The sequence below is a fragment of the Durio zibethinus genome, chromosome 18, assembly GCF_047325235.1.
Source record: "Durio zibethinus cultivar Kanyao isolate XHJ-2024 chromosome 18, ASM4732523v1, whole genome shotgun sequence".
Lineage (NCBI taxonomy): Eukaryota > Viridiplantae > Streptophyta > Magnoliopsida > Malvales > Malvaceae > Durio > Durio zibethinus.
Window position 1 is genome coordinate 4154404 of NC_143179.1, and position 27426 is coordinate 4181829.

Genomic DNA, 27426 nt, shown 5'->3' on the forward strand with positions numbered 1-27426 from the left:
CGACAAGTAAATAAGTAATCTTATCTTGCTGTTCAAGTAAGTTGGCCCTCTTTCCCAAGCCCAAACCTGGAAAACACCACAATAATATATTATCTTTCTGTTCAAGAGCAATATTCTTAATCATGCAAAATCATTAAAATCTGGTCTTTTAAGGCTTGACGTCTAATGCTTTACTGGAGTACCACTCCTTCCAGGAGTTCTTTTATATATATATATATATATATATATATATATATATGTTGAAGGTAGGGATTAGTACTCGAACACAAACGTTACAGCATGTTGCAAATCTTTCTTTAATTACTCGGTCAAGAAGTGTTGGCCAGGAAGTTTTAATTTGCAAACGGATTAAAAGACTGTTAGATGTTATTTGTAACTCATTAGCATCAAATGAACTATGTGAGATCTTAATTTCATACTTTAGTTTAGATACAAATGATAAAAAATGATATGAAAATTAAAAAAATAATTAATTAATTATTTTGTTATAAAATAAGTAACACAAAAAAATTTAAAATTACGATATAGCATGATATTTTTTTAACTTTTTATATAACTGATTTTAAAATTATGAGATGCAAAATTTAATTTAATATTATTGTAATTTAATATGTTTGGAGCCCTATCAAACAATATTTAGCATAACCAGGAAGCAGTCAATTTAGCCATTTGTTCATCAGGACCAGGCTGCATTAAATTAATCAGGCCTACGACCCAGTCCAATTAATTCATTCCAAACCTAATGTCCCCACTCCGACCAAATCATCCTAAAACTTAATTGGTTTAACCCTTGAATTCTCATCAAATTCACAGGACAAACCGATCAGTGTACTGAACACACATTCAATAGCATAATAATCCCTATAGAATCATACCAAAACATTTCCCTTACAAAATTTTAGTCAATAAAGTAAAGCCTGCATTTTGTGGCAACCTATGATGTTTCTTGTTGCTATTTTTCCCAGTACTTCATTCTTCTCTCCTAATTTTTGTTCTTCTGATCTTCCCTAACACCAAATTCAAGGCCAAAAAAATTAATCCATGGACCGACCCCTCAAGACACGGCTCCCACAACGCTGATGGCCACGCCATTGCCGCATATACCGCTCCCCAACAAATTAGCCCTTTGTCTTTCCCCACTATATAATTACCATAACTACATTTTATAAAATGCCACCATTTTTCCATTAAATTGAATGGTTACGCACATTGCAAGAAAAAACAGACCAAGGTTGTGGTTGCGGTAATTAAGGAACATGGCCGCAGGAGCTGCTGATGGACTTTTCCGGTCGATATACGAAGGGTGCATCTCCGGCTGTGACAAAGGCATCGAGCGCCGGCCATACCACCGGAACTGCCGCTGTGCCCTACATGACAAGTCACGCGGGAATTGTCCCCATGCATTCCCTAAAAGCAAGAACGTGTCTTATCCTATAAGGAGAGCCTGGAGTGAGGGATGCTTGGCTATGGCAGCAGCTTCTTGTCATTCTTCTCCGTCTTCGTCACCAGCTTTGGCCGGGGTTCATGAGGCTGGGAAGCAGCAACTGGAATCATATAAAGAATAGGAGGAAGACAATCAGCTGGCCATAACGGCTATGGTGTGAAAATGAATATGAAAGGGAATCAATAAATTTTGGCTCCTTTGTGATGTTGGCATCATGGTTTTGTTCTGGTTTTAGAATAATTGCAGATCATAGGGTGATGAGGTAAGAAAATTTTGTTAGTTGTTGATTGAAAATTTGAAAGGATTTTGATTGATGCCATTTTTTTTTATTAAATTGGCCTTGTAAATCCATTGTTGCGAAAACTAAGGATGTCTTAAATCAAAATTGGCTGCTCTGTACTTGGGTGTAAAAATTTGTTCATACATAAAATCCTTTCATCAATGTAATTTTAGAGTATACACAACATCTTATCATTTTTTTTCCTAATTTACTTGTTGGGTTTGAATGTTTGATCATGGTTTTGCTTTAATCTATCAGGGAAAGTAATTCCTTAGAATATGAGAAGAAATCTTGAATTTTTATTTTAATTAGAAAAAAAAATCTTACTCTTCTAGTTTTCCCTCTTAGGTTAAAAAAGAATTAATAATTCACGACTGTTAATTTAATGATATTAAAATTTATTTTAAAACTAAAAATTTTGGGTCCAAACTTCAATAATAACTCACAAAATAAAATAAAAAATCATTCAAAATTTCAATTCAATTTGAATATTGATAGCATGTTAAGGAGATAGTTAAGGGATTGATTATCTCAAAATTAAGTTTAGTTCTAAATAAAGATCTAAACTGATTAAAGTTTTAAGCATCTTTTTGCCATTGTGTTGACATTTGATAAGTACCCACCAAACGTGGCAGTTGTTTCCAAGTGGGCAAATCTATCTAAAACACGTTTTTTGCTTTTGAGTTAAGCAAGTTGATCACGAAATTGCATCAAGAAAACAAGAGAGCGTGTATCTTGGAGAATTTTCACTAAAATGGTTGCCTCCAAATTTTAATTGCGATCCCTAGTCACTTAGTTCGAAGCATCCCTTGACCACTTAACGACGTGTATATGTTATTTGAACATAAGTTGAAAGGCTACTAAAATAAATCTTAGTGGGGTTCCTCAATTTACCTTTTTCCAATTAAATAATGGCAAAACAAATTGGTTTCTTGATAGTTAATTATTAATTAATGTATAAATTTTTTTTCTCTTTCTCGCAGCTCGAGGTAAAACGTCAAAAGAAAAATCAAAACGGAAGTGTAGCTGGGCTGTCTGGGCAGTGGGCACGTGGGTGAGTGAGTGGTTCAATACGGAATTAAAAACAAAGGCAAATGACCCACTAATTGAAAATTTGTTTTCTATTTTTGTTTCTTACTAAAATATGGGCAGCATGTAGTTTGCTGTTATGATTTTAGAGAGGAATCATAAATTTATTGATTATGTATTTATTTTATTAAAAATATCTTATAAATTGAAGGTAAATATTTATATCTTAAAATTAATTTTAATATACAATCAATGTAAGATATATGATATTTTTTTAAAATCATGATATTTTTTCTCACTTTAATAAAGATTTATCGTTTTTAATGATATATCATAAATATCCTCAAAATTGATTTTGATATCAAAATTATAATTCATATCAATTTATGAGTTATTATTTGTTTTAGTCTATTAAACCCTATAATTTTATTTTATAAAAAAAATTTACAAATTAAAAATAATATAAGTACAAATTGGTGGATGTTACATCGAATTTTGTCACATTTTATTATCATTTCATTTTGGCTAAAATCCAAACTTTTTTTTATTTGAATTAGTAGAATTTAATTCTTAACACTAAAATTAAAAATTTAATATTCTACACATAAATTACATTTCTGTTGGTTAGAATTCAGATTTCAAAGTGCACCCACTATTTAAAAAGAAAAGTTTTTTTTTTTTGTACCAAAAAATTTTGAAATCAAAGAGGATTTGTATGGTTGTGTAACTAAAAAATTCTATTACCTTTTATATATATTATTAGCATAATACCTGTGCGATGTTGCGAAATTTTTTCTATTTTTATTTATTAATTTTTATTATAAAAATTATTTAATTAAAAAATAAAAGACGGGAGATAAAAAAAGCTAAATGAAGTAATATGTGGATATTTTAATTGGTTTCACTTTTCTTATAAAATTTATCTAATTAAGAAAATAAAACAAAAAAAAATAAAAAGGACAAAAACAAAAAAAAAATAAAAGGTATAGAGGGTGCAATATCGATGCTCTCATTGGGTTTAAAATATTAATTACTTAAGCTATTAAATAATAACTTTATTAATATAAAATATATATAATAAAATTAAAAATAAAATATATATACTTTTATATATGCAAAAAATAAGCTTAGACATAACATTTTAAATACATTTATGCTCCCATCTCATTTCTTCCAAAAACCTTAACCTTGTTTCAACTATTTCAATTTTAAAAAAATCATCCCCTATCGAATCGTAATAGATCAAAACTCATTGAATACGAATTATTTTAACATTTTTATGAATTTATATTTTTATTTTAAAATTTATTTAATTAAAAAGTAAAAAATATGAGAAATAAAAAGCCAATTGAAGGTGCCATGTGGACATTTTTATTGGCTTTCTTTTTTTCACAAAATTAATTTAACTTAAAATCCCATAAATAAATAAATAAATAAACAAAAAAGGAAAAAAAAGAAAAAAAGAGAAAAAGAGAAAAAGAAAAAAAGAAAAAAGGAAAATGAAGCTCATCTATGCATAACATGACATTCTAATTGAGTTTAAAGTATTAATATATTAAATTAACGTATTTGATAATAACTTTATTAATTTAAAAAAAATTAAGAAAAAAGGAAAAAAATAAGCAAAGAAAAAGGAGAAAAAATAGAAAAAGGAAAACAGAAATCATTGTAATGAAAAATGAACATCTAAATCAAGTTTAAAATGTTAATATTTTAAATTAAGTTATAAAATAATAACTTAATTAATATAAAACATATATATGAAATTAAATAAAAAATATTTTTAATAAATATCAAATGGGCATCACTAAAAAAATTTTATAATATTAAAAAATATTCATCAAATATTAAAAAAAAAAAATAAAGCAAATGACTTGACATGTGACATATCTAGATATAAAGTGGGTCACATAAAAAAGAATTTAAAAATTTTAAAACATTTATTAAATATAAAAAAATGATAGAACAAAAAAAGTTAAAAAAAAAAAAAAAACAAATATGCAGCATACTCTTATATCACATGGGTTTCATAAAAAAAATTTTTAATCTTAAAAAAATATTTATAAAAAATTACAAAAAAAAAAAAAGAAAAAGCAACGCAAACCAAAAAAAAAAATTACATAAAGTAAGTTCTGCTTTTAAAAAATTATTACAGGGAAAAAATTATTAAATATTAAAAAATTAAAAAAAAATAAAAAGCAATAAAAAGTTTTTAAAAATTAAAAAAATTAAGAAAGAAGGAAGAGTGCCGCGTGGTAGTTAAGCTTTGTGTGGGAATAAAATTTATATAATGGATTAATGAATTTTAAAAAAAAATTATAAAAAAAGATTAATAAAGTGAATCTCACCTAAAAAAATTGCAATCTTTAAAAATATATTTATAAAATTTTCAAAAATTTTGAAAAAATCTAAAAATCTAAAAAAAAATCTAAAAATTTTAAAAAGAAAAAGCAAGTATTGTGCCACGTGGCACGCATAAGGGAAGGGAGGGGAAATATCTGTACCTAAGTAAAATTTAAAGTTTAGATGGGAAAGTCCAAATTAAACCTAAGTAAAATGGTTTTATTTTGGCTTAAATATAAAAACAGCTCTTGAAGTAAAAATAAATAATTATATAAGTCCTTATCATTTTATTATAATCAATTGAACATTTAAATATTTGTTTTCATACAATTAAATTTTTAAACATATATATTTCACTTAATTAAATTCTAAATTAAATAAAAATAGATATTGATAATTAATCAATTTTCGTTCAATTGAGCATAAATACATATTTAAGGAATCAATTAATTATATTAAAATAATAACAACTTGAATTATCATTTAATTTTAATTCAAAGATTTTTTATACTTAAAAAATTTTATTTTATACTCTACATGGTGGTAAAAGTGGTATTAAAGTTGCATACAAACTCCAAAATTGTGCAGTTATATTTTATCTTGTTTATTAAAAAATAAAAAGGGAATCACATTTGAATTTCAGTAACCAAAATAAGAACAGTAATTAAACAAAATAATAATGACCCTTATATGATGGATTGATATTAAAAGGTAAATTAATATAAGTTTATATTTGATATATTATCATATTATAGATTTTTATGTATTATTAGTGAATCAAATAATATAATCTTATTAATTATGTAAATCCGATTATATTATTTCATTAATGAATAAATTTTTTTAAATAATATTAATTTTTTATATATTTTTATTATAATGAGATGATATTATATGATACGCTAAGAATATACCCACACCATTTACCTAAGGCGACCATATTACTTATGGCAACAGTTGTAAGAACACAACAGCTTCACTAGCAACTAAACCAAGAACACCAAAGTCGATCCTCTATAAAGGATCAGCCCCAGCAACAACAATATCAGTTTAAGGGTCGACTCAGCAGCAACAATATTTTATCCTATAGTTGACTCACGTAATCTGAGTGATTACAAATGCATAGATTTATCTACCGATAAATTATTCATATCTAGGCATGTCAGATTTTTTGAGTATGGTTTTCCATTTGAGAAAGTTAATAATGTGCTTCCCTCATCACCAGCTATTGACACTGTCTAGCATCTAGTATATATCTCTGACTCAGTCATTAATTCTATTCCGTATCCTGCCACTAATAGTTCTAATGATACTGTTATGCCATCCCCTTTCATCAGTGGAACTCTTTCAGTCGATCCCTTATCAAGTAATGATTCTCAATCTCACACCAATAACAAACAACTCACAAGTCCACAAACTGCCTTATCCTCTTCATCACTAGACCTTTCATCACCTTCACGGCAAACCAACTCAGACACGTACACACAGCCCACTAGAACACACTCAATGACCACTCAGTGCTCACAAAATAATATCTTACAACCCAAAAAAATCTACCTTGTTTCTAAACACACCCTTCCCTCTTCACTTGACCGTACTTCTACAACTGAAGCGATTCAACTACCAAAATGGAAGGCAGCTATGGTAGATGTGTTTAATGCACTTGTTACTAATGGTACATGGACACTGGTTCCACCCAAATCATCACAAAATGTCATAGGCAATAAATGGGTATTTCGAGTCAAAAGAAAGGCTGATGGTACTATTAACAAGTTTAAGGCTCAATTAGTGGCAAAAGATTTTCATCAAAGGCCTTGATTAGATTTTAATGAAACATTTAGTCCAGTGATAAAACCAACGACCATTCGCACAGTTCTATGTATTACCTTACACTTTGGTTGGGCATTGAAACAACTTGACGTGAATAATGCCTTTCTGCAAAGAAATTTAATGGATGAGGTCTATGTGGCTCAACCACCTGGTTTTGTCAACAAAGACCATCCCGATCATGTCTGCAAATTGCATAAAGCCATCAATGGTTTGAAACAAGCCACATGGGGTTGATATCAAGAATTGAGCAACTTCCTCATTCAGTCTGGTTTTACAGCTCTACTTTGGATGCTTTCTTGTTCGTATATGCTAAGAACTCAGACCTCATCTATTTTTTGGTTTATGTGGATGATCTTATCATCACAGGCAACAACTAATGCATTATTGATAGGTTTGTCATTCAGCTCTCTAACAAATTCTCCCTCAAGGACCTAGGTGATCTACATTTCTTCACAGGAATTAAAGTCATTTCTGTGTCATCAGGTTTGTTCCTCTCTCAACACAAGCACATTCAAGATCTTTTTCGCAGATTTAAGATGTAAAATGCCAAGGAAACAACACTATCGTCCTCTAGTAATCACCTCAAGCTTTAACAAGAAAGTGGTGCTTGCTAATGCCACTACTTTTCGACAACTAGTAGGATCCCTCAATATCTCTCTCTAACAAGACCAGATATCGCATTCTCAATCAACAAGATGTCACCATACATACACGCACCAATAGCATTTCACTGGATAAATCTCAAAAGGATTCTTAAATACCTAAAAGGGACTATTAACCATGGTCTAATTTCCTACAAAACATCATCTCTCAATCTTACAGCCTTTCGTGATGCTGATTGGGCAAGAAACTTGGATCACGTAACCTCCACCTCAGGTTATATCTTATTTCCTGGAAAAAATCTAATCTCTTGGAAGTCAATCAAACAAAAACAGTTGCTAAGTCCTCAATAAAAGCTGAATATAGAGCTCTTGCTAACACAACTGCTGAGATTCTTTGGCTTAAGAACCTACAGCTAGAACTTCATTTTCGACTTGAACACAAACCCATGTTACTATATGCAACATTGGTGCTACCTATCTTAGTGCTAATCTTATCTTTCATTCCAAAATGAAGCATCTAGCTTTTGACTATCACTTTGTCAGGCAACAAGTCCAGTCTGGTAATTTGCAAGTTTCATACATCTCCTCTAAGGACCAGCTAGTTGATGGATCATAGAGCCACTAGCTCGACAACGTTTCTGGCTTCTTCGATCCAAGACTGGTGTATATGATGGCTCCATTGTCTTGCGAGGGCATATTAAGACTAAACATCAACTACACCAACTACTCAACAAAAGCAGAAGCTGCAACAGGTGCAACAACAGTAATTGTATCAACTACATCAGCACATTAGTGGCTACTACAACTAAAACAGCAGTTATTAACTCACACCAATTACCTAAGGTAACCACATTTCTTGTGACAGCAGCTGTAAGAACACAACAACTTCACCAGCAGCTAAACCATGAACACCAAAGTCGATCCTCTACAAAGGATCAACCTCAGCAGCAGCAACAATATCTTATCCCATAGTTGACTCAGTAATATCACTTATCTAAATGTAATTCAACTCAAGTTGTTGTAATGTTATAAATTAGGATTAAGTCTATAGCTACATGTAATTTTATAGATTAAGATTAAGGGTTTATTTGGATGGGTAAAATTATTTTCGGTGAGATTAAAAATAACGGTGAAAATGAGATTAATTACTATAGTGATAAAATTAGTTATTGTAATAGTGAGATAAAAATTAATGGTGAAAACATGCATTTGAATGCAAACGTAATAGTGACGATGAGGTGAATTATAATGAAAAAAAATTACTAAAGACATTAGATTGACATTTATATGTAGTAAAAAATTTTAATTATTTGACATTTATAAAAATAATTTAAAAATATTAAAATTATACAAATAATAAATTTTTAATAAAATAATTAAAAATTAGTAAAATAATAATATATAAAATATTTTTTAAAATATATATTGAATTATCAACTTTTGGTAAAATGGTAATAAAAGGATATTAGGAGCACAAAAGAATCCAAAAGAAGGTCTGATGGCTTACCACGCCTCTTCCTCAGCGGTGGACAATCAAGCTTTCACTAGTGCCATATTAGCATAATCGTGCTATAACTTTGTTGCCTAAGCAATAATCTGCAATGCATTTACATAAAAAAGATGCTTTATCGCATCGATCAGTAGGCACGATTGAATCGAAGATAAGATCAAACTCAATTACCATCACCATACTAAAAATCAGGATATATATATATATATGCGTATCGTACATTAATTAGATGAATCTAAGTGTTTGTTGATTTCTATTCATTATCTCTTAACTTTATACTGGATTCCTAGCCGACCCAAAATAAATTAAAAAGTTAGAAAAAAAGGTATTGCATTCAACTAAAGCCAGCGTGTGCTTTATCATAATACATCCAAAACCCAGCTGTCAATGTTCTCCATTCCCAAACCAGCCTCGGTATTGATACTTCAACTGTAGCTCACTATCTCCTACCACGAAGCTGAAAACATTCCATGCCTAACCAATTCTCAAAATTCGTGAATTTGGTAAAATTTTACTTAGATTGAGAATAGCCACAAAATATATTTGTTCTATAAGCAATTTGTTGGGATTGGTGATAAGCAGCTCTGTAGTTCTTACTTTTTTTTTTTTATAGCATTTTGTATAATTAATAAAAATGGGGGAAGAAATAAAATGCTGATGACAAGAAACATATCGCTTAGCTGTTGCAGTGCCCACAGGGGCAGAACACAAAAAGACAATGACTGTTCAAGACCCAATCATGTGATGATATGCCAGATTGTCTGTGCCAACCATCGAAAAGAGGAAGGCAAAACATCAAAAGCTTCAGGGGTTTTTTTTTTTTTTATATCAAAAGTTAAAATTTTAGTACAAGTAAAAGTAAAAGGAAATGAAAAAATTTAATTCAAAATCAAGTCTTTTGATGTCTTTTCAAATGTTTTTAACGACTAAAAATTTGGAGATCGAAAGCTTCAGGGTTTCAAAGTTTCAATACGAGGCCCTCCTACAGCTAGCATAATCTTCCGAATCTCTTTGTAATTCAAAAAGGGATCCACATATAAAACCCCTTCGTAATCGAATGGTTTTAGGGCAAAACCAGAAAGGCCCCAAGGAAATTGAACCTGTTGTCTGTTGCATGAATACGAGAAAACTCAATGCAGCATTTACAATAGAAACCGTCAGAGGTCACCTCTTTCGGTAGATTTAATAATCAGGGTGTTTATTTCACATTAAATATATATAAAATATAAAAATTATTATGTAATAATTTATATGAATACATCAAATATAAAAATATATTTTTTTAATTTTATTAAATTTATATATAATTTTTATTAAAATTTAAATAATATCATTTTTATATTTTTTTAATTATTTTTTGTTATCGTCATATCAAAATTATCAAATCTTACTTGTCAGCTTTAGAATAAAATAAAAGTAAAAAATAAAATAAAAAACAAAAACCAAATTGGTTGAACAATATTAGGCCTCCTCGAATTACATATAGACTTGAAAATTGGATACTTTGTTGCATACATAGAAATAGTCGCCTGACACAAACAAAAAAATAAGACCGTTAAATTTTCATTTTCAGTTCATAACCACCAGTCAAAAGGGACGATTTTCACACCAACGGAAAAATCTATGAGAAAATTACCCCAACTTCATGCAATAAAAGGTTCCCAAAACGAGCCATTGTGCCATCTAATATTCTAACGAAGCTATTCATTTCCCCATTCATTACAGGAAGATTTAGAAAAGAGAGAGAGAGAGAGAGAGAGAGAGAGAGAGAGAGAGAGAATGGCCATTGGAGCAGCAGCTGAGATGATGCTCGGGTATGTCCTCGAAGGAAGCCTAGTGATGCAAGAAATTGAGGTCGAGTGGAGGCCATATCATCGCAACTGCAAATGTGCTCTGCACAACTTGAAGGGTGTTTGCTCTTCTGCTTGTTCTCGCACAAGGAATATATCCTTCTCCAAGAAAAGAACCTGGACTGATTGTTCCTTATCCATGGCAACTTCCCAATTCTCTTCTCATTCTTCTCTTCTTGGTGGGTCTTTCATTAGATCCATGGACTCAAAGACATCAAGGGGGTTTGGCTACATAGATGGTGAAAAGTTGTCAGAGGTTTGATATTGCAGCTATTTGGCAGAAACCAGAAAGCTGGTTAGCAGATTGAGAAATTAGTCTATATCACTTCTCAAGATATTGAAATTATCTAGATAGGGGAATTAGATCAAAATTCTTTCAGGTTTAAATTCTATTGAATTCATTGTATTGTAAACAAACTGTAGTCAAATCAAACCTCCATGGTTCTGAACAATATATGTCAAATCAAACCTCCATGGTTCAGGTACATCACTTCTCAGATGCATTCATTTTAATCTTTTGGTGAGATTTATCGAATTCAAAAAGAAGACAACAGATGGATTCAAGAACTTTCGTATCAATTATTTTCCCTACCTGTCTTTAAAAATTAATGTGAAACAGGTGTTGAGTTAGTTTCTTTGCACTTAGTTCACAAAAGTTATTTGTGATGTGCCCGATGAGGTCATGGATCTGGTTTCAGAAATAGTATTTCCCACATTTCTTCAAAAATTCACGTATTTCCTAGTTTAGCAAGGCTGAGATCAATGATTCATTGATCAATTTGCAATATTGTACTCTAGAAGAGGTTGCAGGCAACTAAAAGCCAAAATACAGCTAATCAGATACCAATTAATGTAATTGTGGAAGCTGTAGCTTAGCTTTCATGTACCCAACTTTAACCTGTGGCTATTTGGACCTTAAATCTCAACCTTACAATCTCTTTATATATTTTTTTTGGATAAAAAAAGTTCAAGAATAAATAAATTACTTAATTCTTCGAATCAAGATATATTGTATTTGATAATTAAAAATAAATGATTATAAATTATACATTCGAAATGATCTTAATAAATAATCATCAACAAGACTTGAATCTAAAATTTTTTTATTGATGAAAATAAATCTTAATAAATTAAATCATTTATTTGTTACAAACTTTATATATATATATATATATATATATATATATATATATATCTTAGGCTACGGTCTCCTACGTTAAAAAAAGAAAGTAATTGTTGACAGTTATGACAAACAAGTGCCTACAACAAAGTTACTTCCCTCTCTTTTTCTGAACACCCACAGGCCACAGGGCAAGTCACCTAGACCTTTCTACCTTTTGCTTTTGTTTCCTTTGCCTGTCTGTTACAAATTAAGGAGTGAAGGACCTTGTATTTTCAGATTCTGTATCTTTTGGTGCAAATATAAATTCTCTTCGGCCTGTAGCCATAAGAGTTTAGAATTCAAATCTTCGGGTCAAATTCCAATTTTACCAATGTGCTGAACATGCAAGTCCATGCCATTGGTAGACTCCTGAATCCTGATGCAGCTGATAGTTTTAGGAGTACTGTAGCACTCGAGAACATGAAGGACGGTAACTATAAATCGCGGCAAGAGTTTCCTTGTTTTCTTTCTTTGTCTGTCATGGAAAAAATTAGAACCAGTAATTTTAAACATCTAGATGTAATACGATATAAAAATAATATAATATAAAATTTTAATAAAAATTATATATAAATTTAATAAAATTAAAAAAATATGTTTTATATTTAATATGTTAATATGAATTAAAAAATAAAAATGTTTCAAAATTTACATATTAGATATAAAATAAATATAATATTAATACACAAATTAATAGATATAGCAAAAACAAGATCAATGATAAATTCATGTTAAGAATAGTTTTTACTAGTATTTCCAAAAAATATCTGTCACATGGTTCACTTGATTTCTTATTGTTATATATTGATTCTACATGGGTTCGTGAGAAATAAATAAATAAATAAACTACAATTGTCGGCATAAAACGACAATGCATAATGATGTGATTAGGATTTAGGGACCCAACAGGGACAAAAGGATGGAATCACTCATTTTCAGTCTCCTATCCATTTTCCCATTTACAAGGAAATCAAAAGGGAAACCCTGAAATGTGGAATGCAGATAAAAGAATTCATGTCTGCATCTCAAAATTCAATGGAGAGAAAATGGAAGAAACCTCAAGGAAAATACCCGATTGGTTGTAACCCCGTATCCATCTATAAATAAATCCGAAAAACTTTGTAAACTTGAACAGACGAACTACTAAAAAAAGGTAAATTGAAATTTGAGTCTCTTGTTCTCCTTTATCGACACGTGTAATTATATATGGGCTGTATGAGTTTTTATTTGAGCTATGACCTCTTCCATATTTTGTTTATTTTGTTGGTTAGCTAAACAATGAAGGGGAGTTGTTTTGACTTTTTGTCATCTATTGGCTTCAACTCGCTCATTTTAAGGTTCAAACGAAACCTTTAAAATAAATTTTCAAGTTTTGTATTTATCTAATAAATTTAAATTTTGAGTATTAATATTTATAAATTTTTTTATATTCTCAAATTATAATTTTTTGTATGAAAAAATATTTTAAATTCTAATTATTAGTGTCCTTTGGAATTTACGGATGTTTGTATGGATTCCAATTGTTATCGATTTCAATTTTAAAATAAAATTTTTTACATCGATACTTATATATAAAAGCTATCTCAACTCATTCTTTTAAACCTACCCTTTTAAGCCATTCGCTAAATTTGATGCATAATTTTGAGTCAAATAATATGAGGCATAAAGATGATTTTGGGGTCAATGGTTGTAATGAATAATTTGATTGGGGTTTGTTTTGCCCTTTGACATGTGACTTTGGGGTTAATTGGGATATTACATGATTTTTTGGAGTTATTTTAGGTTTTAATTTGATATTGATTTACTATACTTATAAACACTTTAGATAGTTTTCATAATTTTTAATATTTTATTAAATAATAACTTTGAAAATATCAAATTATTTTATTTCAAATAATTTGTATTTTTTATTAAATACCCGTTTATGAAATAAATAAAAAATGTGCCTTAATTTATATGTTACAAAATTATTAAATATATATTTTTTTTTTTATAAAAGTGATCACAACTTGAGGATAAGAAAAGAGATCGTAGGTGTTAACATTCAAATTTCAAATTTGTTGAAAGCTACCGCTTAGTTAATATTTAATATAAAATGATTATTTTAAAAATTATGATGATTTTCACATAGTGATTGGATTACTATGTTTGGTTAATATTCGATGATCTTATTTGATGGCGATTTTAGATCACTGAAAGTGATTAGATCATTACTTTAAAGGATAATTTAATTTTATACAAAAAAGTGAGAAACATTTTATTATCAAGGTGAACTAATATATAAAATTAACAATAATCAATTGTACTCATTTAATATGTAAATTAAAAACTTGTTACATCTTAAAATTGTAATTATTTTATACCATAAATTTTTATATTTTCAAATTAATATTCATTATAACAAATTCAAAATAATTTATGTATTTTTTATTTTTTTAATATTTTATATATAATATAATATTTTAAATTTTCTTTTATTATAAATTTAATAAATTGGTTTTATTTTGTAATTTAAATTTTTTTACACAATTTATATTATAAAATAAATTTATCTATTAATAAATATATTTATTAATTTGATAATTTAATTATATTTATTATATTAAAATAAATAAATATTACTAACATTTTACAAATTATTATCTTCAAACAACCTTAAAGTTATTTGTGTAACTACAATATTCATGATTATTTTCTTACATTTAAACAAAATAATATTTGATTTTTAGTAATACCAAATACAGTGATATTTAATTCATAAGAATTAATCATTGTTAACCAGATAAAGTAATTTTAAATCACGAATGTTAAAATTATTTTGTTAATAAGATCACCTCGATAATTATATTATTGTAGTGATCTTACAAAATATATCAAATGTTACCTTAAGAGTGATCCCATCAACTATTTGAGTTAACCTCTATTCAAATTGTTAAATAGAACTTATTAGTATATAATATAAATTTTAAAATTTGAGTACTAAATTATAAAAAATGTTTGGTAATTTGTTAAAAATTAAGTATTGAATATAAATATATTATTTAATAACGGCAAATGCTGAATTTTGAAAATTATTCACTTTACAATTTTATCCTTATTTAATTACTTTTTATATTATTTGAAATAAAATCAAAGTTTTAATAAAATATTTTAGACATATATGATATGTTTGACATAAAATAATTATCATCATATCTTATTTATTATCTTATGCATCAAAATTACAGTAATGCATGCCTTGGACTTGCCTCGTAACACTGAGACGGTTGACTCTAAGGCCTTGTGGCTTAGACATTCAAGGGCTAGCGTCGCTTTGTTTATCAGAGAACGATGGTGATGATGGTGGGGTTAAGCTCGATTCTGATTATAGAATGATGAGTTCTTGATCACTACAGGGCCTGGCTCCTGCCCTCAGCTGAACAATAACATCATTGTTTTCGGGACAGTGCTTGAAGGTAAGGTTTTGGTCTCTATTTTTTGTTTAAGTTTAGATAATACCATTTCTAGCATGTGGTTCTGCATTTATCCTTCCAGATGCAACACACTTGTGTATATATTGCCAATGCTGAAAACCTCAAACTGCCTATTACTGTCATAATGATCGGTATCTGTAGTGCCGTATGAACATCTAGAACTATTTGGCCTTTTAAAAACTGAAGAATTCTTTAACATTTTTTTTCATATTCCTCCGATTTTAACAGGAACTGGCATTTGTTCCTGGAAACAATTGCTATATATTCCCTCTTCACTGTCCTTGTGCATTTACGCACATTGTATATGTTTCTTCTAAAGGAATTCGCCAACTAAATGGCTTGTGCATTTACGTACATTGTATATAGTGATTATATATATATATAATATTTATTATAATTGTAATTTTTTTATTTTAATAACTTCGGAAAAGATAATTTAATATCTAAATTCTATCCAACTGAACTATCTATCTCAAAAGGAGACTGGGAACTTAAAGAAGATAAATTAAGTAAGAAAATGTGAATGTTTACCCACAAGAGATCCAACTCTTCTCCGGTCCTATTTTGATTTGATTTTTTTTTTTTTGAGATCATTTGATATCTGATAATTATTTTAAACATCGATTAATTCAAAATCAAATTAAATTAAATCTCATAAAAAAAATAAATTTTCTCAAACTTATATTTTTATTCATAAAATTTAAAATCAATTTTACAACTCAAATCAAGAGACATTTTTTTTTATTTGATTTGATCTTACAAAATGTGACGGTATCTCAAATATGGACTGGCCTCTCCAGTCCCATTCCAACATACGATTGGATAGGATGTCATCCCTTACTTTAAAAAGGGAAAATCTTGAGTATATCAAATTCGAAGGTGGTGTATCTGATACTTTCTTCGACTTGTAGCGAAAGATACATAGAATTAATTTCCATTAATTATTGATGGATGTTGTTGGGAGCAAAAATGCTGTTTCAATTATATAGCTTGAGTAACAGCACGGAGGTCAAGCTGGGTCCATTTTTTTTTATTGCATCAACTTTATTGATGTTTCCAACTAAGGAATGATTAATTGGCTGGCTCCTCCCCTTACCTTGCCCTATTTTTTATATATTTTTTCTGTCAATCCATTTTGGCTTCTTTCAATCATAAATTTCTGCACTATCTGTTGCAAACACATGAAAATGCCAGTCCAATTTTGAATGATTCCCATTACCACCACTACTTTTTCTAGTAATTGATAAAGAAAATACTATTACTCTTGTTGCTAGCAGACAAATTACAAATTTAATCATGTCAAATTACTTAATATCTATAACATATGCATCTAATACTTTAAAATTAAAGGGAGAGATATACTACTATAATGATGATTTTTTTTCATTCTATTTGACCGTGGCAACATATAAGAACAACTGATTAATGCAATTTTTTTTTTATTTTTTATTTAAGTATGTTATTTGTACAATAATTAAATTTATTCTAATTATTGTTAAAAATTAAAATTTAATTTTTATATAAATAAATAAACCAATCTCATAATTTGACTTCCAGTAATAATTCTATGAAAAAGAAAAAAAAAGTTTGTTCATTTTCTTATGCTTGCGTGGCGTGGTCCCCTGGCTACCCTGCAACTGACACGTGTACAGATGAAGTTCGATCTCCCAGTGTCCAATGAAATCTAAGGCGACAAGTGTGAATTGTACGGAGAATATGGGCTATGGTATCATCATAGTATTTCTTGGCTTCTGGCAGTGAAATTCACAGTGACCTTGCCTTGGGTTCTGAGCTGCTGATTCCTTTCCTGGTCAAAAGCTTGCATTAATTTTGCAGTGCTGAATTTTTTAACCTTTTTCAACACTGAAACAATAAATGCTTTTATTTTATTTATTATATATAATTTTTTTCTTTGGCAAATTAAATCTGCTAAAACACAAAACTAAAAAAACAAAAAGGTACTGTTGCCTTTTTAATTTGAACAAAACTTTACAAAACCTTTTAAGTGAAATTTATAAATTTTATTTATTAATTAAAATTGATTTAATAAACATTTAAATATAATATCTAAATTAATAGATTAGTAAAATTTAATGTAAAAATTAATCATATGTAAAAATATTAAAAATATCATTACTAATTTAAATATAATCTATATTTATTTAATAATAAGTTTTTTCATTTAAAAAAAAACTTACCTAAAAAATATATCAAATTTTATTATTTTGTTTTCAGATTTTACACATTTAATATATATAATAAAATCTTTTAATTTTAGTTTTTATTTATTAATTTTTAATAAAAATTTCATAAATTTTATCTAAATAATTTTATTTAATTTTTGGATTAAATATAAAAATGACTTATAAATTGTATACTTTTATTTAGTTTAATACCTAAAGAAATAAAATTAGATTGATATTTCTACTTTCCATTTCATCATTCACTTTAGTATAAACTAACGTTATCAGTCAATTTATTGACATATCATTAATATCTTATAAGATACTGAAACATGTAAAAAAATGTAGCTAATACCACATCAACAATGGCAAGTCAACATTAAAAAAAAAATCAACAAATTCTTAAAAAATTCTAATTTTTTTTTAAAAATCTAAAAAAAATTAAAATTATAAAAATTATAAAAAATTTATAATTTTTATAATTTAAAAAAAATCATAAAAATAAGAAGAAAATTTTAAAAATTCAAAAATTCAAATTTCAAAAAATATTTAAAAAATTCTAAATTTTTTTTAAAATTTCTAAATTTTTTATAAAAATTCTAAAAAAATTAAAGAAACTTGAAAATTTTGAAATAATCTCAAAAGTTTAGTAAAAATCCAAAAAAATTTAAAATATTCAAAAAATGAAGATTTTAATAAAAATAAAATTTTATTAAAATAAAAAAAATCACAAAACTTACAAATATTTAAAATAAAAAAGTGTAAAATTTTATTTAAATATTCAAAATTTTAAAAAATCGTAAATTTTAAAAAGTTAGAAAAAAATTTTTTTAATCGAACAATTTTAATTTTTATATAATTTTTGAATTTTTCAAAAAAAATTTTGAATTTTTTTTTATAAATTTTATTTCTTTTTAATTTTAACTTGTTAGAATTTTTTAAAACTTTAGATTGTTTTAGATTTTTTAAATTATTTAATTTTTCAGAAATTTTTAAAAATTTTATGGCTGTTTAAAAAATTGTCATATTTTTTATAAATTTTTATATCTTTCAAAAATTTTCAAACAATTTTAGATTTTTTCAAGTTTCAGTCTTTTAAGTTTTTGTGTTTTTTTTTTTTTATTTTATGAAAATTTAATTTTTATTAACATTTTCATTTTTTCAAAAATTTTTGATTTTTTTATTAAAACTTTCATAATTTTTGGAATTTTAAAATTATCATAGTTTTTATATTTTAAAAAATATTTTATATTTTTTCATTTTATAGAAAATTTTAAAATCTATTAGATAAAAAAAATTTAGTATTTTTTGAAATTTTTTGAATTTTTTATATAGTTAAAAATCTTTTAAAAAATTTTTAGTGACTTTTATAAAATTTTAATATTTTAATATTTGTTTTTAAAATTTTTAAATCTTTTAAATTTAAAAAAAAATTGCAATTTTTAAATTTTTTAACATTTTTTTGAATTTTTTACAATTTTTTTTCAATTTTTTTATTTTTTTTTTGAAATTTTCTTTTTATGTTAACATGGTATTATTTATATATAGCTGATTAATTTTTTTTTTTTACATATATCAAATGTTCATACCACATTAGTATTTTGGATTAATGATGTTAGTTTGAAGTATCAACGTGATATAAAATTAAAATTTAAATACTAATTTGACAATTTTATTTTTTATATACTAGATTGATAAAAAATATATAATTTAAAGATTATTTTTATATTTAACCTCTAAATTTTTTTCTTCTAACTTTACAATTTGGCATTTAAAGCGTGAACTCATTTAAAGAATGACAAATCATCCCAATTTCCAAATTAAAAAAAAAAAAAAAGAACTTGTTGATTAAAATTATTGAATTTTAATATGAATCCACAAAAAAGTTATAAATCATTATATATTAACACACGTACATTTTTAATTTGATGAATAAATTTAATAAATTAAAAAAAAAATCATGTGCATATCCGCCTATAGATTTATAAATCAAGTGTTTCTTTTAAGAATTCCTCTTTCTTCTACCATCCAAAAAAAAAAAAAAATCCAGAAAGATTCATATGCCCCTGCAACGTTAAAGGAATTTACAATAATTTCACATTTATATATATTTCCTTTTCCTTATATTTTTCTAAGGAAAAAAAAAAGACCAAAATAACATATACTAGAAAAATTACCCGGTCATGCCGGGGTTGCAATTTTTTTTTTATTTTGATGGAATATACATTTTTTTAATTTAAAATATAAATTAATTTTTTTTTTAGTATTTTGTTGGTTTTTTATTTTTAGAAAATATAATCTTTTAAAAAAATAAAAAAACTGATATTCTAATTGTGTCATCTAATTACAATTGGATAGATGTTAGCTTTTATTTTTAAAAATGAATATTATTTTAAAAAATTATATAAATTAAATCTAAATTCAATAATACATACATGACAATTCAATTTACTGACATAATATTTATCTATTATCAATATTAATTAATTATCAAATTTAAATCATTTGCCCAAAATCAAAGGCCACAAATATCATCACCCATTCAACTTAATTTTTTTAAAGAAAAAACCAATAATTTTATTATAGTAAGAGGTCATTATAATAATTTTGATTAATAATAAGTGGAAAGTATTTTTGTAAATATAGCTAAAAAAATATTATAATAATTTTGATCAATTATGATACTGTAATATTTTAATAATTATAAAAAGTAAGATATTATAATAATTTTAATTAATTATAATAGGGGTATTATAATAAATTTGTACATGTGCATTTATTGTCGAGTAATTAAAAATACATTATGATTATTTATAATGAAATTTTGGTTTGTTATAAAAAAAAAAGGTATTGCATTAAAGTTTTGCACGTGTCAAGCAATAAGCAAACGATTGGAAGGGTATCATTATCATTTTAAAATGAGTTTATTTTCATTATATAGTTATAATTTTTTAAATAAAATGGCGAACGTCTATTTTTTTTGAACTAATTATAAGGATATTTTCGTAATTATAATAAAAAATATTATAATTATTTTGATTAATTTTAATGAAATGATATTTTTATAATTATGATAAAAAAATATTATAATAATTTTTTTTTATAATGATAATAGGTAGTTTTTATAATTATAGTTGAAGGGATATTATAATAATTTCAATCCAATACTATAAAATAGATATCTTTATAATTATGACATAATAGTATTATAGTAATTTTATATTTAGAAGAGTGGTATTTTTGTTATTTAATAATAAAAAATATTATAGTAATTTGATATTTATAACAAAGATATTTTTATTTAAGAAATGAAGAAGTTATAGTAATTTACATTCAAAAGAGTATTTTTATCGATTACGTGAGAGGATATTATCATCTTTTTGGATACATATCAAGCAATTAGTCAAAAATTAGAAGGGTAAATTTGTCATTTTAATGGTAGGTTACATTTATATGTACTTATAGATAATAAATTTGTCTCATCATGGTCCAAATATAGGATAAACCCACATATTGTACGATTTAAGCAAAAATTTTAAAATTTTTTAAAAACATGATATCTGTGTATTTTTTTATAAAAAAAATAATATAAAAAAATAATATGAGGATAAAAAATTACATTATTAAAATTTAAACAAATGACCGTTATATTTTTAAAATAATTATATAAATCAACTTTAGTGAACTTTAAATTTTTGTGTCTACTTTTTTTAGTAATTACGTATTTTTTTTTTGTTTTAAAATATTTGAAATGTATTGATTTTTACAAAAATTAAAAAAATTTCGACTTTAATATATTTAATATTAAAATTAAATTTTGTATACAATTAAAATTTCATAATTTTTAATGTAATAAATAAAAAAATTAAAAAATAATTTTAAAATATAAAAAAAGAATATTAAATATTAAAAAAAATATATTTTTGAGATACTTAATAAAAAAAAAAAGGACTGAGGGGGTAATTTTTGTTTTTCTTTAATATGATTTTGATGAAATTAGAATGAGCTAAAGTTTATTTAAAAAGTAGGTAAAGTGGTGAAACAGAAGAGACAAAAAAAAGCCAACCAAATCAACCACCAAAGACATAGAAATTTAACTCAAACGTCAATGGTTGTTCCCCTGCATCATAGATCCCTCTTTGTCCTTTATTACACAATCCTCCAACAACAGCGCTTGCCTTTTTCCTTTTTCACCAAACCCAAAACAGTCTCTCCCCTTATCTTCTTCTTTACTAAAAATCAACTTAAAGCTCTTTTCAGTTTCCTTAAACATGGCTTTGGATGGTTTTGTCTCCGACCACACCATAGATATGCAAACCCTTGCTTTAAACGAACCCGCATCAGCTTCAGCCTCAGCCGCCGACGTCGACCACTGGGAAAGAGCCAAATGCAAGGCCAAGATAATGGGACACCCCATGTACGATCAGTTGTTGGAAGCACACGTGGCTTGTCTGCGTGTTGCCACGCCTGTTGACCAGCTTGCTAAGATCGACGCTCAGTTGGCTAGGTCCCAAGAAGTCTTGGCTAAGTACTCAGCCGCTGCCGCTGCTGCTTCTGCCGCTGCTATTGAAGAAGAACTCGATCATTTCATGGTAACCTTTTTCTTATCTTGTTTCTTGATTTGGGTTTTTTGTTTTTTGTTCAGTCCTTGATTATCTTCTTATTTGGTGGATCATTGACCGGTTGGTTTTTCTTTTTTTTTTCTTTTTTCTTTGTTTAGTTACGATCCAGTGGTTATTCTAAGTTTTTTGTTTTGATTTTCATTTTGTAGTATACAATTTTTTTATCAATTATTTTGCATTTAATGAGTAGTTGGATCTTATTACTAAATATAGGTTTTATTTTACAACAGTATGTAACTATTTCAGGCATGGATTTCTCTTCAAGCTAAAGAATTTTTGTTCTTTTAGCTGATAGATGCTGCTGGTGCTCAATAAAGCTAAAATTTTAAATCAAAGTGTCTAAACCTTTTATTTTTTGTGGTTTCCTATATGTTAATTTAGTGAAAGAAAAGGGTAGAGAGAGAGAGAGAGAGAGAAAGAGAGGAGTTCTGCGTTGTTTTATGTTAGTGTTGTTATAAGTGTCAGCAAAAAGATGATGTAAATTGAAAAGGCTTAGGAGTTTCTTAGTGGAGGATGGTACTTAAAGGTGTGGCTTGCCTTGTTATGTGAATCAGAATGTGCTTTTGTGGCATCATTGGTGGAATGATGCTTTTCATCAGAGCCTTAAAAAATGAACTTTTGGAGTGTTTTCTAGAATCTTTGTTTGTTGATTGTCGTAATCTCTCTCCTAGCTCTGGAATTTGTTCTTGCGTGAAGAACCAACCTTCACATTTCTGCCTTTTTTTTTATTTTTTTATTTTGGGTAAATTTCTGTTTCCATATTGTATCTGGATTCTGGATGAGCATCAAGATTGTATATATGCAAGTCCCCAACCAGCAATGAATGGAAATCTAGTCGTTCAATTTTTTTCCCTTTAATGGTGTGAGGAAAATTTAATTGAATTCATAACCTTTTGATGTTTCAACTACTTTTTTCACATATAATTTGGAATCATGAAATTGCTGTTGGAGGTAGCTGGAATCATGATCTTGCTTTCAACTCCAGATGATAATGATCCTAATTTCTTTATCCAAGCTTCTATATTTCTCATTTGGTCTTCTTAATAGCAGATATCCTCCCTATGATTCCATTAAGTATTGCGGAGATCCAGCTAAACAAATTAACTCAGTTCAAGTAACATGGAGAAAAAATTGTGTTGATAGTATTAGAAATCTGTTAATTATTCAGAACTATTTTTGTTTCTTGGATAGTACCTTTATCAGCCTTCATGGTGTTGGACAAGACTTTCAAAGTATATTGAGTTTAATCATCAATAGAAAGCATTCCTACAAGCCACCATTACAATTCTTGTAAAGTTCATGTTCATTTCTGTAAATTGTTACATAGAATGGGAAGTGTTATGTGGTATAGGAACTTAATGCTAACTGAGCAATGAAAGTTTCAACCACAACAAACATTTGTAATTATGACATGTAAGGTTGATTTCACGCTTCATATTTGAAAATAGACATAACACTAGATTAGACTAGAGAGAGGTTTGGGCAAGAGGTAATCCATTTATTAAGAGCTGGCATTGTTTTTAAGAAAAGCTAAACATGATGTATGTAAATTAAAGGAAGTGATCTGTTAAATTTGACAAAGCAAGATATTTGACACTATAATCTTTATCTTTATGATGAGGCCTAGGATTATTCAATTATGGAATTCAACAGAGGATAATCGCTATGAAATTGCATGCAGAAACTAATTGGTTGTGCTTCAGATCTCATTGCCATGAATATTTAATGTGCTTGTCTTGACACCTAGTGAAATCCTTGGTTGATTTCCATAACAGGGGTGAATTTTTATTTGAGAGTCCTCTTTGGTTCTTCAAATTGGCGATTATTGGATTATACTTTTAGACTTCATGATAGGACATTGAACCTTGATTTTACTATATGTAATGCGTTTGAAAGTTAGTAATGCAAAATGAATCATGTAGATAATTCTTAAAGAGAAAGAAAGCTGAAGAGACAATTGTATTAAAGATCTTATCAAACTTGAAACTGTTGGAACCATCACGTTAATTTTTTATGAAAGTGTAATTGCATAAGCATCGTTCCTATTCTAAGGTATTTGGTTTTAGCATAAATTGATAGAAGATATTATTTCATATGAAGTTTTTTGAATTAAAATTTTGTTTAGTCATTGACAGTGTCTTGTCCTGGAAAATGTGGGGGGCATTCAGCTGGTGTTTTAATTGTGAATCTGAAATCAGGCCTGGGTTAGTACTTGTCAATGAGATATGATATATGTCACTGTTGGTGTTGCATAAAATGATAACTCATAGTGGTTTATTGTCCATTTTTGCTAAAAATCATTTAGAGATATCTTTAAGTGTCGACGTGCCTTATGTAATCTGTGGAATAAGTGATATCAGATTTTCCCTGTCCACTTCTGTTTCCCATAGTTGCATACAGACTATGTCAATCCACAAGTTTTTTATAAGCTATTATATTTCTTGAATGATTATTTAGTACTTAAGAGGTTTATGAGATGGTCTATTTCCTTTTGCCTTCTTTTAAGCTATCTGATATAGGCATGTTATATGTGATCAGTGACACCTCTTTCATCTTAGTATTCTCGCTTTTCCCTTTAATGTAGACAAATTATGTTCTACTGCTTGGTTTCTTTAAAGAACAATTGCAACAACATGTTCGTGTTCATGCAATGGAAGCAGTTATGGCTTGTTGGGATCTTGAGCAATTACTTCAAAGTTTAACAGGTATTGTTCACCTTAATTTCAACAGTTTTGGTAGCAGAGCAGAATGTAAAAGTAGCATCCAAGTGCATTTTTGTATTTTACCGGAGCTATGTTATCGGTAATCATTACATCTTTTATTTATTTATGTATTTTCCTGTCCCTGGTTTGTAAATGATGCTCCAACTATTCAAGTATGACTGCCATGATAGTAAGATCAGTATTCCATGCTTTCATGTCACATCCATTCTACTTAAATCTTCCCTGTTTTATCTTTTCTCTATCGACAGATATTTTGGAAATTTAGATCAAAATATATGCATTAAGAGGTCCTAGGTCCTCGCTCACTCTATATCTAAGTGTTACAAATTTTATTTTCTTTAGATAATTTTTATTATTTGCTTTTTTTTCTTTCTCCTGACTATCTTTTAGAGTTGGGTGCTCCTCTTGGTCCTGAGTTCAATCAATTGTATACACAATTGTGTTTGTTAGCACTCTACTAGTGAACCTTATATTGAGATTTACCGAGCTATAAGCTGTAGATTGTTAAGCCAATCCCAAATTAGACAGTTGTGGCCAATGTAGAGCAATACCAATAACTAGGATCTTGTCACATTTATTGACTTGGAACTGGAAAAGAGGTCCATGCATAATCCATAGAAGTCGTTTTCAGTCTTTGAATTCTACATTAGCTTTCCTGCCTACTGTAATTCATAAGAATGAACTTATCCTTCCCTATTTATATTTATTGTTTTGGTATTACTGCATTAACCAAGGATTAAAGTGGCAAAACCTAGAGATAAACTATGAAGCATGAACAGGTGTATCTCCGGGTGAAGGCACTGGTGCAACCATGTCTGATGATGAAGATGAAGTTGTAGATAGTGATACCAGCTTGTTTGATGGAAGTTTGGACAGGTTTGACAGCATGGGATTTGGTCCTCTTGTCCCATCTGAAACTGAGAGATCCTTAATGGAGCGTGTTAGGCAAGAACTGAAGCATGAGCTGAAACAGGTATGAATTTTAAAATTAGTAGTAAAATGACTTGACATGTACACTGCAGCTAAATATGCTTCTGTCATTTAGGGTTACAAGGAGAAAATTGTGGACATTAGAGAGGAAATTCTGCGTAAGAGAAGAGCTGGGAAACTACCAGGTGATACCACCTCCTTCTTAAAAGCTTGGTGGCAATCACATTCTAAGTGGCCTTACCCAACGGTGAGTGTGATATGCTTCCTAGGTAACTCTGATGACCTCAAAATATGTTCTTTCAACAGTTTTCTGAGGAAGAGTTCTCTTCTAAATGTCGTTTCAGGAGGAAGACAAAGCAAGATTAGTGCAGGAAACAGGATTGCAATTAAAACAGATTAATAATTGGTTTATAAACCAAAGAAAAAGGAATTGGCATAGTAACCTCTCTACTCCTATGAAGAGCAAACGTACGAGGTAGGCTGCTTGTGGATGTATGTGTTTCTTGATCAAAAGGAGCTTTTCTCGAGAACTGGTTGCCACTTTTAATTTGGAAAAGAAGTAATGCAGGTTAAACCTGCGGTGAACACTTAATGTTTGTAAAGAAACTATCATAGAAAACTCCATATTTCGCTTTCTGTCCATATTGGTGGAAATTCCGCTTCTGACCGAGGGAGAGGCTATTGCAATGGGAAAATCTAGCTATAAGACAACTTTGGTTAAGTGTTTTATGTTGTTCATATGATTGGCTGCTGATAGGCAATGATATCTGTGTAACTATGTTTCAGATGCTTGAATTAGAACATATAAGACTGGAAGAAAAGTTTCTCTGCATTGCATTATTGTAGCTTAGATAGATCGTTCTGTAATTTTTCGGCTCTTGCTTTTATAACTATGGACAAGAATGACTGTAAGTCATGTATTTATAATGTAATTATCTACTTGTTCATACTAAAAAATGTTTCAACCGGTTAAGTGATTGACGGTTTCAGGTTCATCCACGTGTAAAAACTTGTAGGCAGAGACATGAGGTTTGAGGTGTCTCATTTTCAATTGGTCAAAATTTGTTTGATACACGGGAGACCGCAGTATAGGGACAAGGAAAAATGATGCAGGTGCTTTGTGGAATGGATCCATGGTTCTGTTTGTACTTTGTATGTGCTGTATCAGTGATTTGCCACTTTTAAATTAGTTTGTCTGACAGAATAAGGATAAACAAGGTCGATAAAATTTGTTTAAAGCAACAATAATAAATTAGAAACCGATGGGTATCAGCAATGGAACTTGTGATCGCAACCGTACTTATCAGGCATTTATTTAATAAGCAAAATTTCGTTCATCATAAAGCCAGCAAGAAATCCTGTTTGTGTTGCAGAATCAGACCAAACTGACAGAGAAGATTGGCAGAAAGTACAAAGAAACAAAATCAAAGGTAGAGTCAAAATCA

The 27426-nt window shown here is 28.1% G+C and overlaps 2 protein-coding genes across 2 annotated transcripts; both read left to right on the plus strand.

Annotated features, from left to right (window-relative positions):
• The first annotated feature begins 1121 nt into the window (after positions 1 to 1121).
• LOC111299002 (uncharacterized) lies at positions 1122 to 1700 on the plus strand. The gene has a single exon (XM_089747035.1). The coding sequence runs from the start codon at positions 1257 to 1259 to the stop codon at positions 1563 to 1565; it is 309 nt and encodes a 102-aa protein (XP_089603161.1). The 5' UTR covers positions 1122 to 1256; the 3' UTR covers positions 1566 to 1700.
• Positions 1701 to 21758: 20058 nt separating this feature from the next.
• On the plus strand, positions 21759 to 26913 carry LOC111299003 (homeobox protein knotted-1-like 4). The gene is made up of 5 exons (XM_022893841.2): positions 21759 to 22298; positions 24913 to 25033; positions 25831 to 26024; positions 26097 to 26228; positions 26326 to 26913. Exons 1-5 carry the CDS (start codon positions 21978 to 21980, stop codon positions 26458 to 26460), a joined length of 903 nt encoding a protein of 300 aa, XP_022749576.1. The 5' UTR covers positions 21759 to 21977; the 3' UTR covers positions 26461 to 26913.
• The last annotated feature ends 513 nt before the right edge of the window (positions 26914 to 27426 follow it).